The 20,571-nt window shown below is 26.4% G+C and overlaps 2 protein-coding genes across 6 annotated transcripts; one reads left to right on the top strand and one right to left on the bottom strand.

The window, feature by feature from the left end:
- Nucleotides 1-4,098: 4,098 nt before the first annotated feature.
- LOC105433109 (cytochrome P450 6k1-like) lies at nucleotides 4,099-9,277 on the top strand. Of its 2 annotated transcripts, none has more exons than XM_011648241.3 (7): nucleotides 4,099-4,193; nucleotides 4,683-5,124; nucleotides 5,685-5,923; nucleotides 6,068-6,298; nucleotides 6,753-7,033; nucleotides 7,246-7,435; nucleotides 7,776-9,277. In XM_011648241.3, exons 2-7 carry the CDS (start codon nucleotides 4,709-4,711, stop codon nucleotides 7,931-7,933), a joined length of 1,515 nt encoding a protein of 504 aa, XP_011646543.2. In that variant the 5' UTR covers nucleotides 4,099-4,193; nucleotides 4,683-4,708; the 3' UTR covers nucleotides 7,934-9,277. The 2 variants fall into 2 exon arrangements, with proteins under 2 accessions (XP_011646543.2, XP_088939221.1); XM_089083095.1 differs by having other exon boundaries at nucleotides 4,166-4,193; nucleotides 4,686-5,124.
- On the bottom strand, nucleotides 8,745-19,837 carry mus101 (mutagen-sensitive 101). Of its 4 annotated transcripts, none has more exons than XM_089083091.1 (26): nucleotides 19,507-19,837; nucleotides 18,629-18,768; nucleotides 18,341-18,476; nucleotides 18,164-18,271; nucleotides 17,583-17,789; nucleotides 17,282-17,498; nucleotides 17,050-17,187; nucleotides 16,901-16,977; nucleotides 16,647-16,816; nucleotides 16,264-16,405; nucleotides 15,786-15,912; nucleotides 15,258-15,446; nucleotides 14,643-14,824; nucleotides 14,160-14,326; nucleotides 13,196-13,401; nucleotides 12,866-12,987; nucleotides 12,458-12,682; nucleotides 12,306-12,368; nucleotides 11,825-12,000; nucleotides 11,327-11,448; nucleotides 11,178-11,242; nucleotides 10,584-10,709; nucleotides 10,258-10,458; nucleotides 9,491-9,720; nucleotides 9,344-9,407; nucleotides 8,745-9,075 (listed from the first exon to the last, which is right to left on the bottom strand). In XM_089083091.1, exons 1-26 carry the CDS (start codon nucleotides 19,615-19,617, stop codon nucleotides 8,917-8,919), a joined length of 3,870 nt encoding a protein of 1,289 aa, XP_088939217.1. In that variant the 5' UTR covers nucleotides 19,618-19,837; the 3' UTR covers nucleotides 8,745-8,916. The 4 variants fall into 4 exon arrangements, with proteins under 4 accessions (XP_088939217.1, XP_088939218.1, XP_088939219.1 ...); XM_089083092.1 differs by having other exon boundaries at nucleotides 18,341-18,473; XM_089083093.1 differs by lacking the exon at nucleotides 15,258-15,446.
- Between the last annotated feature and the right edge of the window lie 734 nt (nucleotides 19,838-20,571).

Raw genomic sequence — 20,571 nt, 5'->3', positions numbered from 1 at the left:
ATAAATATATATATATATATATATATATATACATACATGCGTATAATGAGAGTGAGCGAGCGAGAGAATGAAAGAGCGAGCGAAAGTAAGGAAGCGAAGAAGCGAATGAAAGAGCAAAAGAACGAGCAAAAAAAAATGAAAAAACGAGCGAGAGAGTGAAAAAAGCGAGAAGACAAATTGTTATCAATAAATAGATAGAACTATCTAGAGTAAAAAGATTATTATTAAGAATATTATTGACATATTAAATTTAGTGATATTTGATTAAATATATTTATACAATTAATGATAATTTATGTACTAAAAAAATTTTTTTCTGATTTTTCCAATTATAAACAATTTAAAAATAAAATAAAAAGTTTAAATAAAATTAATTTTTTTTAATTAATAAAATAGTAGCCAAGCCTAGTTGCGTCTATCTGTTACGTTCAGCTCTCTCAAAAAGGAAATTAAGAAAAGAGATAAACGGAATATGAACGGGCTCGGAAGAATGGCACAGCTGTTCTTTCAAAGATCAAATGTTGAAACATAAAGCTTCGAGTCAAAACGCACTTGATGAAAAATGCTCGTCCGCGGCCCGGAAGAAGCCTCCATTTATATTGGATGAGCAGGATCTGATTTTTTGTCCAGGAGGAATGACGAAGGAATGACGGTCTCCTAGTTCAATGAGTAGTTCTTTCACATTCTTTACTTGATCTCCATCTTCGTTCTTCTCTTTTAGTTTTACAAGCTTGCCCGGTGGTTTTTCTTAAATCATGATCCTCGTGAATTTCTGCATCATTTTTGCTGTTATCTTCTTCGTCGTTTTCTTCTTGTTCTTGCGTAGTCTCTTTTTCTTTTTCTCTTTCGGCAGATGCATTTCTATTCATCGGATCAGGCATTCCTGTGGTTTCAATTTTATTTCGAAAAATCTGTTGTAAATTTTTTAAATTTTTTAATTATTTTTTTCTATTATTGTTTGGTTTCTTGTTTTTATTTTTCGAAATGCGAGTGGATTATGAATTAATGCTTCCTTTATAATTTGTAATTTAGGTGATTTATTTAGTTCTTCTTGAGTAAATATAGAATTTTCTTCGTCATCAATTGTTGAATTTTCAAATCGTTTATCCTCTGAAAGACACAATTCAAAATCTTGGAAGAAAGGAAATAAAAAATTATGTTAATCATACATTTTAGAAAAAAAAAGAATCATAGAGTCCATTGGACGTAGCACATCTAATATTGGCAATTTCAAAATTTCGTTGTTCCTAATAATCAAATGAACATGTTACTAGCAGTTTTTCATATTAAATTATACCTATACAATAATTTAATCTTTTTATGTTTAAATAATAAGTAATTAATTTTAGTTTTTTAATATTTTGAATTGTCTCTATTTAATTACCTTTATATTAGTTGTAAAAACAAAAGCCATAAATAATAAACTTATGTGTATTAATGTGTATTAATGTAATGTTATGTGTATTAATTATATATATATGTGTGTGTGTGTGTGTATGTGTGTGTGTGTGTGTGTGTGTGTGTGTGTGTGTGTGTGTGTGTGTATGTTAAAAGTAATTAAATAATGTATTGAATATTATTGCAAAAATTTACTTGGTATATCTTTATATTTTATTTTATTTAATTATTTTATTTACATTAATCTCAATAACTATGTCAAGTAAATTTGTAGAATTATTTGATAAAAAATGAAATAATATTCGTTATATTAGAATAATATCATAATAATAGTATCTTTCAAATAAAATATAAAATATTCGGTGATTAGCAATAGAGGTAGGCAAAAATATATATCGATACCTAGATACTACACTTGAGATTATATTGTTATATTATCTGTTCTTCCAAGATAGAGTATTGCATTTATTTTATGATTGATCATAATAATGTTGACAGAAAAACACAAAAAAGTGAACATATCACTGGCATTAATAAATATATTATACAAATTGATAATTTCAATATTTTTTTCCTCTGATTTCAACATTATTTTGTCAGAAAAATGTGTTTCCGTGAAATTAACTCATCAAACTTATTTATCGCTTATCTTTGCAGCTACTTCCCGAGTAGAAATTGAAACTCGCAACTGTCTAGTCATGACATAAAAAAATTGTGTCTCACATAGTCTAGTATATGTCTAGTTTTTTTAGCTAGATTTGAATTAGAAATGTAACGCTCACTTCTCCTAATGATAATACAAAATAAATTGCTAATACCTGGACATAAAAAATAATTAGTAGCTCTCTAGTCTAAATTAAATAAAAGATTAGATAACAATTGGCAAATAAAACAAAAAAGTTATTTTTCTTTATTTTTGCTTCCAATTCTTGAAGAATTTTATCAATTTCAATTGTGCTTAGAAAAAAATCACTCAATAGGAATCTAATAGGACTTGAAACCTGGGATTTGACGTTGCAGTCGCTCTTCTTACGTACTGCTTCGTTGATCGGTACAGATTTTTCGTACTATCTACATATTTTATACCTAACATAGCTATATAATTTTCTAATATATTTTAATTTTACAAAAGAATTAAACAACTTTTGTTTAATTATAAATTAGATTTTTTTTATACTTTTATTGTTAAGTTGTATTCAAAACTGTGATAAAAAATTACATCTATTTTTACACATTTATTTTAACTTTAAAATCTCTCTCTCTCTCTCTCTCTCTCTCTCATTTGACATTATTAGATAATTTATTTATGGCAAAATTATATAAAAAATAAAAGTAGTATTTGCTTAATTAGTACACAGTTGACTATTAAAATTTATTTCAAGAACATCATTTTATTTTCTTTTTGTGTGTAATAAATATTAACTAGCTTCTTAAAATACTCATAATTAGATAATTTTTCATTTTTCAATAAAAATTAATTATATGTTATTTAAATAATTTATATTTAGATGTATTTTTTATGAAATAAAATAATCAATCTGAATCTATTGTTTAACTTAAAATTGCTAGATTATATATTTCAGAAAAGGCAGCGTCATTTATTACTATTTCTTTTGTATAGTGACTAGATAGCAGTTGCATCATAAAAACTAATTATAAATACGCAAACAATAATTAATCAGTGATAGAAAACATAATCTAATACTATCTAACTAGATCTTAAATCAGATTAAATAGATTCATTTCTTTACTTCACTAATAAAAATAGACGTAATTCAGTAGAAAAATGAGTATATTGATTATGAGACTATGAACTTTAAGTTTTATTTTTAATTAAAGGATTTCATTTTCAGCTAATTATTGTAATAATAATTAGATATGTTAAAAATTCTATTAAAAATTAATTAAATAATATAAGATATAGTTTTCACATCTCGAAAAGCGATTTAATTTTGATTGATAGTAATATAGGTAGAGTAATATGATCTTTCATCCTGTGCAGGCACATGATCGAAAAAAATGTATAATCGGATTATCCATTTAAAAAAAGAAAATACGAATGGATATTTCTCATTGAATATTCCAATGAATTTATTTACGTGATTAGATTTTTTGTCCGATCAAAATGAATATTCGTTTGTTATTTCTTGAAAGAATAATCCGACTATTTTGATAAAAAAAACTTCGAATATTTTTCTCAGTATATAGATTTAAACAATATGTAAATCTCTTATTTTTGAATATATTTTTAAGACAATTTGAAAAATACTTGACGCCACTTTTTTTACCTTTTTGTGAAATTTTTGTGAAGTAATTGTATTGATAAAATACTCTTAATTAACACTTTTAACTTGAATAAAACTAATAATTTTAATTAGCAATAAATAAATAAAATTAAAATTTTTAAGATTTTATCATTTTAGGATTTATGTTTAAGATCGTCAGAAATGTCTTGAGCAATGTAATTCAAATATGAAAATACTCGAGAATTATAGTCAATTTGATTACACTTCGAGATTCATTCATGATCAAATTTCCAACATTTATATTTCTCGAAGTAAAAAGATGCACGTTCATTTCTTAATCTTTTTTTGCCACGAATTTTCTTCTACGATATTTTTATTAATGTTTATGGTAGCTAATGCATTAAACGAAAACAAGTCATCTTGACCGCTGATAAATGACTGTGCAAATTGTCACGATAATGATAGGTATACTATGTATACTACGTTCTCGCTTATCAGCTACAGTCTTATACAGCATCTGAAATAGACAGCACGTAATTTTTTTACGAGGTATGTAAATGAATTCTACATACTTTTTTACCTTTTTGTGAAATTTTTGTGAAGTAATTGTATTGATAAAATATATTACTCTTAATTAACACTTTTAACTTAAATAAAACTAATTAATAGTAATTTTAATTAGCAATAAATAAATAAAATTTAAATTTTTAGGATTTTATCATTTTAGGATTTATGTTTAAGATCATCAGAAATGTCTTGAGCAATGGACGTAATTTTCAAATATGAAAATACTGTTACAGAAAACTTACGGATGATTAACTACGGAACAGAATAATTACGGATGATATTAAATATTTTATTTCAAATTAATTTTTCAAATTTAAATTATATATACATATTTGTGTGTTACGTAGCGTATTTTATACAATCAAATTTGCATAATCTCATATTTAAGTAGAATTTTATATAGAAAAAGTTTATATTTTATGTTTAACGTAACATTTTATAATATAATTAGAATTTCATACGATGTTGCAGAAGGATTTCTTGTGATCTTCACTAAAATGGCAATATTAACCCAATGTGCTCTTCTGGATACGCTCGCGATACTCTCTTCACTTTTCGCAACATTTTACTTGTGGATGAAATGGAAACATACCTATTGGCAGAGACGCGGCATACGTTCATTGCCCGCACATTGGTTCTTCGGTCACTTTAAGGATGCAATTCTGATGCGTAAATCGGCGGGAGTAGTTTTAGGCGATCTACATCACCAAGGAACGGACGAAGATGATGTTCTGGGAATTTACATCTTACATAAGCCGTTTTTGCTTGTGAGAAATCCCGAGCTGATCAAGCAAATAATGATTAAGGACTTTCACATATTCCCGAATCATCATTTCTCTGCAAGAAGCAGTACTGATAAAGTCAGCAAGTGGAGTCTCTTCACCATAGATAATCCCGAATGGAAGTACCTAAGGTAAGCATCTATATGTTATATATAATTTAATAAGTTTTGTAATAATGATAATCGCTGTTCAAAAGAATAAAGATTGAGTCATCTCGCAAACGGATTGTCAAAGAATATCATTGAAAATAAAGATAGAAAATACGCGGAAGAAAAATCAGAAAAAAGAATATATTTGAACCAAAGAAATAAAGTGTTACATGTGTTACCTAAATCATAATGATAATAATCGCTGTTTATTTAAAAGAATAAAGATTGATCATCTCGCAAACGGATTGTCAAAGAATATCATTGAAAATAAAGATAGAAAATACACGGAAGAAAAATCAGAAAAAAGAATATATTTGAACCGAAGAAATAAAATGTTACATGTATTATATAAATCATAATGATATTAATCGCTGATGATTTAAAAAAATAAATACTGCCAAGAATAATTTTGCAAAGAATATCGTTGATATAAATAAAGGCAGGAAAATATACGAAAGAAATATATATTTAAACCGGAGAGATAAAACGATTTCATAATCAGAAAATGTTGCGATTACAAGAAAATGTTGCTTCTCGTTCAGGGCGAAAATGTCACCGGTGTTCACAAGCGGCAAGCTGAAAAATCTCTTTTTACTGATGCAAGAATCCGGGGAAAAGATGAGGGACTATCTGCGCGATTACGTAGGGAAAGAATCCAAAGCCGTACCAATTACCATAAAAGACACGTTCTACAAGTACACTACCGATGTAATATCGTCCGTAGCGTTTGGGATTCGAACGAATTGCTTTGACACACCGCCGCCAGAATTTTATGTCAACGGTAAATATAAAATTATAAATTTAAATAATATAAGTACGATTATGTGTGTATGATTTTGTGAAAGTGCTATGTAACTCACTCTGCTCTTTCCCATTGTTCTAATATATATATATATTTTTTTTTCATTTTCTCATTTATATACAGCACGTAAGGCTTTCACACCGTCCCTCCGAAGATCTATACAATTCTTCTTCTTATTCTTCTTGCCGAAGATTGGAAAGTATGTGGGTGCTTCAATGCTTGGCGATTATACAGATTACTTTCGCAAGATCTTTTGGAACTCTATGGATAACAGAAGCGCCACAAAAATGAAACGAGGGGATTTAATTGATTCACTTTTGCAATTAAAAGACGAGAAGCCAGATAATAATTTTCGTGCGTACTCAATCATATAGATATTTAGCATTAAATCTGATTGTCAAAGATAGTGTTTTTTAATTCTAATAAAATAAACAAAATTAAATAAAATTAAAAAATAAATTAAAATAATTTAATTAAATAAAATTAAATAAACATATTTGAAATTAAATATTTCAAATCTTTAATTATTTTTAATCATTAAATTTTACTTTATTCTTATTATAAATAAATTTTTATTTGCAACTTATAGATTATCTTGCTCTATACTAATATTAATTAAAATTTATGGAACAAAGATAAACAAAAAATAAATTTATGGAACAAATTTTTTTCTTTAAAGTAGCTAATTATATTCGTATTTGTATTTGATTTTTTCTTATCGCTCTGCAAAAATAAAGAGCATTCTGAGATTGATATTTATTAAACTTTTACTAGAAAAAAGATTTATTCTTATTATTATTTTTTCCAGAGTTCGAGGAAGATGCTCTACTTGCACAAGCGGCAATTTTTTTCGTGGCCGGTCGCGAAACCAGCATTACCACTATGATTTGCGTTCTCTTCGAATTGGCCAAACAACCGGAATTGCAGAAACGTGTCAGAGAGGAGATTTTTGAGAAGATCCAGGAAGCGAATGGTGTGACATATGAAGCGGTTCAAAATATGAAGTATCTGCATCAAGTGATGAACGAAACGCTGAGGTTGTATCCGCCTGCTCCGATCCTCGATAGATTGCCTCTCAGCGATTACACAGTGAGAATCTATATATTATAAAAATTATCCAGATAAGCCAAATGGCGTTGGAAGGCATTATTGTCAATATTTTCTGGCATCATTTGACTATACCTATATATAATCTCTACTCTCCAAAAACGATAAAATAATTTGAATGATAGAGTTTCTAATCAATTTAAAATCGACTCGGAAATTCCTTGTGATACAAAATAATGTAACAAAAATTGCAGTTTCCTGGTACAAAGATAACTATCGAGAAAGATACACCTGTGTTCGTTGCATTACGTGGCCTTCATTCTGATCCAAGATATTACCGCGATCCAATGTGTTTCGACCCTGAACGATTCAGCGACGAAAGAAAGAATGAAATTGTACCCTGCACCTTCCTACCCTTCGGAGAAGGTCCACGAAATTGTATAGGTAAATTGATTGCATTCACATAGGCGGATTTAATATGGGAAAGATTTAATATGGAAAAAAATTATTGAAGAAAACAACAATATTTAACATTTTTCGATATTTATCACACATTTATCAAACATTCAAGATAAAATTTGTTCGTTTATTGTTTTTACGAAAACATATTAATATATATTTATTTAATTTTCCACAAATATCTTTTAAAATTATAATATTGTTTCGGAAAGCGTTTATTAGTTAAAAATTCACAAGTAAATTTTACATTCATAAATATAAAAGAAAAGATTTGAATCCGCCTATTTCCTCGATTTTCTCCAAATTAATTTTATTTGGTCATTAGGTCTGCGACTGGGAATTTTGCAAACAGCCGTGGGACTAATAGCGATTCTGCGCGATTATGAAGTCACATTAAATCCTTCGTGGCCATCTCCCATAGATCCACGAAGTGTATTCACATCGCCAGTAATGAAGTTCTTGCTGAACTTGAAAAAGATATAATATAATAGCGATAAGCATTGAACTGCGTATCGCCCGATTTCTGACAAATTGATTAGAAAATGGCTATAATAAAAAAAAAGGAGTTTCTTTGTGAATGAGAATGTAAATATCAACCGATTAAAAAGTCATAAGTTAAGTACGGCACGTAATTAGTAATGAAGATCTAAAGATGTTTCTTAAATTTGTTTCAAATTCAAATATGAAAAAGAGAGATTCAAATATGTTAAATTCTGCCTAACAGTATAGCCGCGAATTTTACCTATTATTTGATCGACATTCCGGTCTATACATATATACTTGATTAATTTTTATATTAATTTTATTAATATTATATACAATTAGTAATATATTTTAATATTAATCTTTATATTAATATTACTAATATTATTATTAATTCTATTCTTATAAATCTATCGAATAACTAACTCGAGTATTATTACTCGAGTAGTATTAGTATTGGCTATATTTTCTCATAAAAATTTTGAAAGGAAATTTTAATATTAATTTTATTAATATTATTTATGTAAATTGTGCTTTTATCTATCCAATAGCTAATTCAAGTATTACTTGATTATATTTCTTGACAAGGATTTGAAAAAGATTTTATATTAATTTTACTAATATTATATTAATCATACTCTTATAAATCTATTGGGTAATTAACTCAGGTATTACTTGACTATATTTCCTGACAAGGATTTTGAAAGGTGCTTTTTATAAAATTGTACAAAATATCAATATACTGAAAAACATATAAATAAATCTAATAAATGATTCTTATCAATCGATTATTTTTTATAAGAGATCTCGATTTGAGCACTTCGACAAAAATAGTTTATTAAAAATATTTGATAAAATGTCACTTGTAAAACATTAATTGTGATTTTGAATTCGCCATATATTGTATTCCTTGCATTCAAACCATTGAAATACATTCGCGTTTATAAATTTAATATCGTATAATAATTTTAATATTAATCTGATTACTTGGGCAGTAGTGTCAAGTATTTCTTAAATTCTGGAAGCACACAATCCCGTGGATTGAGCGGAGTTACTGCCGTCAGATAATCACTGAGATATTGCGGTAAGAAGCAAAGGATGCCCTTGTTAGCCAGCATAGCCCAATCCACAGGTTGATTTACCTATTTATAATAATTAAATATCTTGTTTTTAAAACATATTATGCATATACTAGCAGTACACATACAAACATATAATTATAAATGCTCTGCAAACATTTTTTGTTTAAATGTTTATGTATTAAAATGAAATCAGTTATTGTAATTGTATATATATGTAATCTAAGTAAAATAAAATTAACTGAATAAATTTTTAAAAAGAAAAGTTTTAATTTAATTTAATTGCATTATACTTCAAAATTTCTAATGCAACAAGTAAGAATTTGCTCACCTGTTTCACGTTGACGAAGCAATGTGTGATTTTACGTCCAGATGGACTGGTATCATAAGGCGCTCTGCAATCAAATCAAAAGAATTACAATAATAATAATAATAGAATTTTTTCTCTTTTTCTTTACAGAAATAGATCAATACGCACCTTGCTTGTATGACTACACCGCCGCCGGCTTCAATCAGTCTTTTAAATTGATCATATTTCTCCTCAGAAACCATCAATAAAGCTACTATATCGGAAAATGGTCCATGTAGCTCTTTTTGCAATCTTAGTCGCCACTTGTAAGCTGCGGCCGCGATTGCAGTCTCCATTTCGCCATTTGGCTCTGGAATTTTATCTTTGCTTTTTGGATTACCCCATTCATACTCTTCCTCCTATAAAAGTTCAAAGCAAGATAAAAATGTAAATGTAATAGTCATAATGTAATAGTCATGATTGAGTCTATGTAAAAAAATTTTATCAAAGAAATAAAAATAATTTATTAAACATGTGAAAAATATAACACTTGTAAAACACTAATTCTATACATCATTCTATACATCATTTTATTAATAATTCTATTAATCATTGTTCACTATTTACAACATTAATCATTGTTTCACTATTGTATCAATATTTTGTTTCCTTCTTGTTCTTTCTTTCTTATCTTTAATCAATTTGATCTGTATCTTAATTAAATAGTAGAAATACTTTTAAAATAATAAGAATCTTTTTTGCAAAATCATGTTCAGTCATATCCGATAGCAATCAGATTAAGATTTAATCGTGCAACGATAAACTGATAGCAAGTTATGTTTTTTACGATAAATGATATCTTTCAATCTTGCTCAAAAAAGATCAATTTAAGTATGAGATGTATCAATGTGTTAGTTTTATGGTACATTCTTAATACATTTAACAGATATACTAACATCAAGAAATCTGCCTTCTCGCTCGGAATCACGTAAATATGTACAATACAGAACCCATTTTCCAGCTGCTATACTGCCGAGCATTTTTTCATTTCTAGAGAGTCTAGTGCACAAAAGATGCGTGGCACTGTTATCGAAATTTGCATCCGTGGACACATCTCCGCCAAGATCTTTTATCACTCTTTCATATGCATTTCTATCCTATTAAAATGTATTATCTTATTAAAATATAAAATATTAAATCTTATCAAAATAACAAATGTATCGGACAAAAAAGAAGCTAAAAGTAACAAAAAGAGTAATCGATATATTTGAAAGTATAATACCTTTATACCCGACAGCATAAATTTTCGTGTTGTCGATGATTCATACTGATTTTCTGCGACATCTTTTTCGGTATATTCTTCGAGAACCACATTATTGTCTTTACTTGTCCGATTATTCCCAATTGACTGTGAAGATAGATACTATATTAAAAAAATTAATAAATAACATGCAATAATTAATATGTAATGACGATTGATTAAGTGCTTGTAAAAAATAATGATCTAATTTATGAAAAATAAAAAATTAAATCGATATCATGACAAAAATATTTAATATTCTAATATTAAATTTATCTTGATATTATTGATTTGATGTCCTCAAATTTATGGATCTGATCAAGAAAGAATAATATATAGTAAATTTTCTGTTTAAAAATTTCATAAATTTGATATAATACAAAGCATCATATTTCATATTTTATATATATATATATATATATCACTTTTATTTTTTATTTCACAATAAAAAGAATGTCAAAATTATGAACTTTATATGTGATTTGTTTTAAGTATAGAAACCATCTAATAAAACATGTAATAAAATTATTTAAACTGAAAAGCATTTAAAAGAAAAAAATATATAACATCGCATACTCGCTTTGGATGATCCGGATCTTCCCATACAATGGCATCAATAGGTTGCGAGTCCTTTATTATACCTATAAAATAAACAATAAATCAGTAATAGAATAAAAATGGAAAATATGATTTAGTAATTTCTATAATAATATATGAACACTCACATTTTTGTATGTGATCAGAAACTTCGACGTTATACTTCTTCGTGTTTTCCCCAGACAACGAGTATCTATTTTCAGGAGTACTCGATGTTCGTTGAAGCATTTGGTCCAATTGTGCTATTTGCCTGTCCATCATCCAAATTTATTCTTATAAATATAAATGATAAACAGATATACGTGTTATATATAAAAAATATTAGATATATCTAGATAGATATATCTATAAGATAAATCTATAAGATAAATATCTATAAGATAAATAGTAGATATATTATTAAATATTAGATTAAAGTATAAAGATATAGTAAATATTAGATATATCTAGACAGATATATCTATAAGATAAATAGTAGATATGTGTTATATATAAAAAAAATAATATTTTTTAGGAATCTTTCTAACATGATGTTTTATCATTTCAAATTCTATCTTATTACATTATATCTATTCTATTTTTTATTTTATTTCATTATATTCTATTTATATATAAAAGAGACATACATATTTATCTCGTTGTTTGATATTGGAGTATCTTTTTCGTTGAAATTGAGCTTTCGATTGATAGGAGTTGATGGAGTGGTTTTATTAGATTGATTGTCAACTTCCTTTTTTTCGATTCTTTCCGTAAAAGAATTATTATCTTCATGTCTTATTGTTGTTTCATCTGTTTTATGTTCCTGACAATTAAATAAAACAATTTTGAATACATATATAAAACATATTGTATGTATTCATGTGTGTATTCACATCCCCTCCCCCCCCCCCACACACACACACACCATATCAATATGATTATATAATATGATATGATTTTATAATAGCTTATATATTCGTTATATAAAATCAATAGAAGATAAGTAGTATCATAAAATATCGTCATGGAAAATTAATCACAATATCAGATTTATTCTACAAATTTGTTCTATTTACACAAAATTCGCCATATAGATTGCGATTTCTCAACAACATATTTATGTCTTACCTTTTCAGATTCACCTGCGTTCTTTAATTTCTCCCATAGCTGTTTTTTTAAATCTGAAAGCGGCTGTACATAAATGTTTAATTATATATAATATATTAATTGAACATGTGAAAAATTATTTAATTATGTATGTACAAGAAAACAGTACTCACAGTGCTAGGTGTACGTCGTTTCAATGGTGGTTCTGTCACTTGTAAGTCTGGAAGATTGTCTACCCATTTGATCCATCCTTTTCGTGTATCTGGTGAAGGATTGGGCTTAAAAATCTGTCCATATGGAGTTTCTGGAGTGGATACATGAAATGGTGATTGCGGTGTCTGATTTATTACCAGACTGAGTCTCTTATTTATTAATGGAGTTTCAGCAGAAACTGCATCCTGTAATATTATTAAAATTATAATCCTAAATAAATTATGGAATATATCTATAAATTAATTTAAATTGCTCTTAATAAATCAATTCTTTACAATTATTAAATTGAATTTACATTAATGTTACATATTTTAATCACACATTAATATTAAAGAATTCTACACAGATAAAAATTGGTCTTATAATACCTTGATTTGAGATAAATGGCGCTTTGGAGTCAGAATATTTCTCGATGTAGTTTCAGGATCTGATTTATTTTCGTGAACATTTAAGAGATTTGTTTCATTGGGGATATTCGATCTGTCTGGTGCTTTTAACACATACATATATAAAAATAAAAACTTAGAAATGATTTTCATTTTTATTTTTTAATACAAATTTAAAATAGTAAATAATTTTTTTCAATTATAGATCAAATATTAAAATTTATGATAAGTTTATATAATACAAGCCCTAAAATTAAAAATTAAAATTGAATAAAAAGGTACGGAGTAATCAATAATCAAATATAAATTTACCCATTGTATCTCCGACAAGAAACGGGGTTTCATCTACAAGTGTTAATTGATCCGCGCAAGTTTTCAACCAATCAGCAGTGACAGCCGGCAATTTCCATCTTACGGCCGCATTGTATTTGTTTCCTTCTGGAGTCGGGCAAACTAGATGTGTACTACCTTGTGTATTCTTCTCCATGTTAGCTTTCCGTGCAAACATATCTTGAACTCTAAAAATATTGATGTCATAAAAGAAACATTTATTAAGTTTATACTGTCAATAAATCTTTTCATGTAAATACTATGTTCCAAATACGCATGCATTAATACAAAGCATATACATAGAATATTCCATTTTAAATGATCTCAAATATCTCTTAAATAATGCATTAAAAAAATATTATAAGATAATACATAAGTTAAAAGATTTACATAAAAGTTATAAGATTTCAAGGGGACTATATGATTACGATATTGATTTATTTGTATCCATTATCAAGATTTTTTATGATTGCCATTTCTTAAATAAAATTATATATTTTTTGTTACATAATATGATTCCTCTAGTTATTCTGGATAAAAAAGTAAGGTACAAATTAAGATACAAATATAAAAAAAATGTTAATTTATTATATAATAATAATATATATATAATAATTTATTGTATATATATTTATTATATATATAATTTATTATATGTATTTTATGTTTTATTTTCGCATATTCTAACATAAAATATAACATATTTCGTAAACTATTCATTTCTTGATAACTGTTAATCTTTTAATCCACTATTCTAATTATGTAACCCCATTGAAATCCTATAACTTTTACATAAAATTTTTTTCTTTAAAATGTATAAAATGTTCAAGAGATTGTTAAGATCATTATTTAAATTGAGACATCCTGCATATAAAATTATAAATAGACTGTAATGCATGATTTTCGATCTTTCTGGACGTAATTGTACATAATAAATATACGTTACACAGCGCCTAGTTTCATAGCCAATGTCGAAAGGTATATTCGTTCGGATCCAGTATACATGCTCATTGTTATTACGCATCCCGACAACGGATTACAAAGTTTTCTAAGAAATATTGGCCTGTGATAATACATGATGTCGACAATTTGCTCCTGATTTATACAATCTTCCTATTGATAAATATGAAAATCAAAAATTAATAGATATTACCAGTGACATTGAAAATACTTATACATGAAATTTATTTATTATAAAATTGATCTTTATCACAGAATTATAATTATTTATTTGTAAATGAATAATATTATAAACTATATGCATAAATAACAAAGAAAATTTTGTTTCATATTTTAAAAAATAGTTTTCTTAACATTCTAAAATTTTTTAATACATTTTCTAATATATTATTTTCTAATTTTAAAAAAGATACGAATATTAAACTTTCGTGTTTAAAAAGAAAACACGAAATTGATAAAGAATACTTACAATAAATAAGTCGGTTACGATTTCGTTGACCGTATGTTTTAAAGGTGCTCCATCCACAGGAACGATAGCGTAATCTGGAATACCAATATATGTTTTCGAGACTAAGCGTCCACCCAACATTACAATCGTCTCTTCTACATGATTGTCCTCGCTATCAAAACCAGTCACGACAAACATTAAATCTGCACATATAATTATAATTATATTATTATTACATTTAAGAAGATTCGTATAGATATTTAAATTAATAACATTTATAACATTTATAACATTTATAAAAGAAAGCCCTTATTTTCTCTATAAAATAATCTTATAAAAAAAATATTATAAATTATTTAAAAAAAATCCATTAAAGAAGTCTCTTTCTTACAAAATTATTACTATATCAAATATATTTAATAAGAGACTAATTTTTAATATCAATATTTTTAATATCAATAATATCTTTTATTGATATTATCGAAAATTAGATAGATACAAAATTTAATCATATATTCATACTGTACAAACATATAAACACATAATAATAATAAAATAGAAGAATAGATATTTTAGATGATTTAGATGATGATTCTAACATTAGAAGTATAAAAATAAAAATGGCTCTCATTATACCTTTAAGTAATTTTTCGTTTATTGTTTGGCTAAGTAATACGGTATTATCACTTTCCATACTTTTTTTATTTTGCGTAGTATTTGATGAACAAATATCATTACTATGTGTACTTTTCATACTTAAATTGTCTCCATCTTTTTCCAAAATAGTACTGGGTTTAGCAAATTCCTGCATTAAACTCCTATGATCTATAATTCAATTATTCATAATTATAATGAAGCACTAATTTATTGCTCTTGATTATAAATTTTTAAATGCTTTTACTTTTCTTAATAGAATGATGCATTGTTAACAATATCATTAAAAATAACCAAATATGCCTTCAAAAATTTGAAATTATTTCTTATAAGAATTTTTTGCCAAAAAAAATATAAAAATTATAAAAACAACGAAAAAAGATACTACAGGAAAATATTAATGAATCATTTCAAAATTAATTAGTAATATACAGTATAACAGTATAAATTTGTGCTTGAAAATATAAATATAAATTTATTGAGAAAGCAATTCACTAATTATACAATTACCACTAGTTTCTTGCAGATATTGCTGTACGAGATCAGATTGTTGATCTTCATTCACAGGTGCAATCTCTTTATTTAAATTGAAAGGTGGTACAGGAGGTCTTTTTGGTTGTTGTAACATTTGTAAATTCTAAAATGCAAATATACATTATTCCGTAATATATCGATTTGCATATGCAAATGTACAATAATTGTTAAAATTTCATAATATTAATAGTTTTAATAACAATAGTTTTAATAACAAATAAATAAATCTATCCTCTCTTGTTGTTGTTAACAACAAATTGTTAACAATATCATTAAAAATAACCAAATATACCTTCAAAATTTGAAATTATTTCTTATAAGAATTTTTTGCCAAAAAAAATATAAAAATTATAAAAACAACGAAAAAAGATACTACAGGAAAATATTAATGAAATATCTACATTTCGTGAAATTGAAAATATAAATTTTAAATCATTAATTTTATTAAGTATACCTTTTTACTGAGTGGTGAAGCAGGTGTTCCGATATTATTCTTAGATACTCCATCTTTGACTTCAAACAAAAAATGTTCTTCCGACGCAGGTCGTTTCAGTTTCATACTCTTTTCCAGCCATTCCACTTTCAATATATAAGGACTGTTTAAAATAGAATTGTAAATTATATACAAATTAAAAATGTGACTAATAAAAATATACATTTATCTACATAGATTATATAATATCTATGTATGTAATTAACTTGTGAAACTTAAACATGGAGTCTATATTCGTATTTAAGAGAATTTCTTTAATATTTTTCTTGTATTGATAAGCAATTGTATATAAAAAAGTTTTAATACAAATATTATAAAGCCTTATTTATTTGTTATTTCTATACCATAAACCTCTTGATTTTATCATTTTCAGTTCTGTAGATGCTTTACTTGCGTCGCCAACAATCACATGCGTTACAGAATCTGATATTTCATCAAGACGCGTTGCACCGCCAATGTTTAATATTTTGTTTAATTTATCTCTAACAGTTGTTGCAAATCCAGTAAGATAAATCTGTAAAGACAAGATAATAAAAAAATTGATATTGAAAAAAAAGAAAACGTAGCGCATATTATAAAAATTCTAAGAAAAATTTACATTACATCCGTCCAAAAAAGGTCCAGCTAATTTTGCTTCACCGAAAGTGAGTCGATCCAAAACGTTTAACTTGGCGACTACATGAAATACAGATGTGTTTTTATTTGAAAAACAAATTGTATTTTTAAAATATATTAAGTAACGCTTACCACCGGAAAGTTTACTAGTTGCTGCATCTAAATTAGCAAAACTTGATATCGTCGAACTAAGAGTCTCGTTTACATAATTGTTGGGAGGTTTATCAAATGCTATAGAGCTAATTTCAGAACAGTTAAGCGATTCTCGAACTAAAAAATACATGAAAAATTTTAATTAGTCAGTCTATTCATTCACCATATTAAAATAATTAATATTTTTGGTAAATAATAACTATTATCATACTATTAGGTTTTTCTGGTGTTGAACACGCCTTTACAGATTTAATAATAAAGTTACGGAAAGGTAAAGCATATCCCACTTTAATGCTTTCATATACCCAATCGATTCTGAGACATGCAATATCATTTTCCATAGCGTATTTTAGTTTATCGCTCAAGGGGCCGTTTTCAGAAGCTAAAACTACTCGAACTTTTGTTCCGTCGAGAGGACCCATGAATATCTATAAAGCAAGTACAACATTAAATCCAAATTGATTACTAAACTTTCTACCATTGCCATACATATTATATAAGATCCAACTCACTCCTCCATAATCGTGTATCAAACGTTTAATCTCTTCTTTCTGACGTTTCGGAAGATTTGTTGAAGTAACTATTAGATTCATAAAAACTGGACATTTGTATTTATTAAAAATCTTATCATCTGCCTTAATTACTTTTTTCAAATTTGCCTCCCAAATAGCTTCTATCCATTGTTTCGTCATGATTGGTATTTTCATTTCTATAGCAGCCTAAAAACAATAGAGTTTTAAATATATTGTATTTATTCCATTGCATTACAACTTAAATAATATAAATTTTATTAAAATTTTAATAATTTCTTAGAAATCTTTTTATAATGTATAAAAACAAAGACTTAAAAGTTGTACATATACATACATATGTGTATGTGTGTGTAAAATTATATATTTTTTTATATCAATTTATTAAATGTTATTAAAATATATATTTTTTAATAACATTTAATAAATTCACATAAAAGATTTTTTACATAAAAAAATTTTTACATAACAATTTTTACCGCCAATTTTTTACATAACAAAATTTTCTGTATTTATTTCTGTGGACTTATTTAAAACTTTAATTGATGTAAATAAAATTATACCTCATACTTTGCAGACATCACAGAATCTGCTATTAAATGTGTGACGGAACTTCTTAATTGCTTTGTAAAAAAACCTCCCATATACTCGACTTTTTGTTGTATCTGATCCTGTAATAATAATGAAAATTATCATCAAACAATTAATATTTACTCAGATAAAATTGCTACTAATTATACCTTAATTTCTGCACTAAAACCTGATGCACAAATACACATTCCTCTCATAGATGTTGTATATATCGGGCTTGTTCCTTCTGGAATTGGTTCTCCATTCATAAAACAAATGAGTAAACATTTTGGAGATACTATTCTGCTGAAATAGAAATTAGAGGTTACAAATTTCTTTGTCTACATACTCTTAATTAATATTATAGATATTGAAGATATATATTTGCTGTTATAATATAGATATATATAGATATTATTTATATTTTAAACTAAGCAAAAATTAATCTGCAAACTTACGAGCACTTAAAGTTTTTCAACATCTTAAACAAATCTCCCTTAAATTCCTCTATAACAAATACATCGTTTTTTGACGGTTTCATCTTACTGCAGAGTTTCTCACTGATCCATTCTGGAAGCATGCTAAATTCGCAGCATTTCTAGATAAAAAAAAAATTTTCATCAAATAATTCCATAACAAAAGCATATTGTTACAACCAAAATTATAAATTTCTTAAAAAAATGAATAGAAATATACTAATAGAAACTAATAGAAATAAATTAGATTAAATTCAATAATAAATAGAAAAATAAAATTTGTCCCTATATTTTCAAAGCAAAATTATGAAACTCTCATATATATATATATATATATATATATATATATGAATTAATATTTATTTTCAGTTAAATATAAAAATGATTATATTTAACTTTATATTAATTTTACCACATTTATATACAAGCTCTAGGTACTTTAATCAAACTTTATATACTTTATTTTATTGTTTGTTTAGTTCAAATATATATCTACATAGAACATATATCTACATTTTTAGACTGCAAAAATAAATAAAATAAGGAAATTTTATGTCATAAAGAGGTCATCAAATGTATATATAAAGGAAAAAAGTTGAATGTTTCTTTCCTTATAGAATTATTTCCTTATTATAAGGAAAAAAAATTCAATTTTTTCATTTCATTAATGAAAATTTTATTCAACATGTAAAAGAAAAAAGAAAGAAAAAAGCAATAAAGAAGGATAAAGAACAATTAAAGATCAGTAAGTTTGGGGAGTAAAATTTCGCCTGCCGGTCTTTCAATCAACACTTGCAAAAACAAAGATACACAGAAGGAGAAAAGGATATTCCGTAACGACAAAAAAATGGAGTACGAACGTTAAATGCCAGCCACATTTCATCGCTGCAATCATCTTCGGAGGCGTGATGATTCGGTACGACAAAGTGAATATTCACGTCGCACTCGATCTGACTTTCCTGAGTCGTCATTCCGCTCCGAACATGAAACTACGTAGTAAACTTGTTTTAGAAACGCGTATAAATACGAGAATGTTGCGCGATAATAAACTGAGGCATTCCGGATCTAATTTAAGATTCAAGAAATTCGTCGACAAGTTGGAAAATAAGATACGATATTCCTCACACGACTGTCCGTCACAATAATCTCGCGTGCGACAGGTCGGCTGATGTATTGGCGGGACGAATGAATATTCGATGCCAACTAAACGGAAAAAACTAACCAGTTAATTAGAATCTAAGATCGTATTCGTAAATTCACTGTCAGGACAGAAAATGTATAATTCACGTCACGTATATTATAGATTTCGATACTGAGAGTGAATTTACGAACATAGCCTATATAAGGATGCTTATTCTTAAAAAGAAAACAAGTTGCCGTGGATATATGGAACATTGAAGCACGATTGATTTAATTGATAAAATTGTTAATCTTTCAAACTGTATAATTTATTATTGCAAATTTAATTTTTATTTTCATATGTTCAATAAATTAATTTTATATTAATAAAATTTTATATTAATACAAATTTTTTATAACTTCCCTTAAGTTTAATCAAAAATTGATTGAAATTATTTTAGCTCTTTGTTATGTTGCATTTTTCGCTTGCCATATACTAAAATTCAGCACAATATGTTGAACATGTAGTATATGATTTTTGAATAAAGATTTTTGAGATTGTTGATTACAAATCTGAGAAAATTTATCAAAATCTATCAAAATTTAAGAATCAAAATAGGATACATTATGGCAGCCAACTTGAAAAAAATTAACTATTTTATTTATATATAAAATTTTATACATAAAAATTTTTTAGGCTTTTGATTTCTAATTTGTCAAATTTGAAAATACAAAATGACGAACTCAACATGGAAAAAATTTTTGGTATTTTGTAATCTTGTTTTATTCAAATGATTTTCTTAGTA

The sequence above is a fragment of the Pogonomyrmex barbatus genome, unplaced genomic scaffold, assembly GCF_055798465.1.
Source record: "Pogonomyrmex barbatus isolate J1 unplaced genomic scaffold, ASM5579846v1 scaffold7, whole genome shotgun sequence".
Taxonomy (NCBI): domain Eukaryota; kingdom Metazoa; phylum Arthropoda; class Insecta; order Hymenoptera; family Formicidae; genus Pogonomyrmex; species Pogonomyrmex barbatus.
This window is presented reverse-complemented; position numbering and strand designations above follow the sequence as displayed.

Coding starts and splice junctions, on each gene's coding strand:
- LOC105433109 (XM_011648241.3), top strand. CDS start 4,709: ATGGCAATATTAACCCAATGTGCTCTTCTGGATACGCTCGCGATACTC. Junction 5,125..5,684: donor CCCGAATGGAAGTACCTAAG/GTAAGCATCTAT, acceptor CTTCTCGTTCAG/GGCGAAAATGTCACCGGTGT. Junction 7,034..7,245: donor TGCCTCTCAGCGATTACACA/GTGAGAATCTAT, acceptor CAAAAATTGCAG/TTTCCTGGTACAAAGATAAC.
- mus101 (XM_089083091.1), bottom strand. CDS start 19,617: ATGACGACTCAGGAAAGTCAGATCGAGTGCGACGTGAATATTCACTTT. Junction 18,477..18,628: donor TTGAAAAACTTTAAGTGCTC/GTAAGTTTGCAG, acceptor TTTCTATTTCAG/CAGAATAGTATCTCCAAAAT. Junction 10,459..10,583: donor TTATGCTGTCGGGTATAAAG/GTATTATACTTT, acceptor ACATTTTAATAG/GATAGAAATGCATATGAAAG.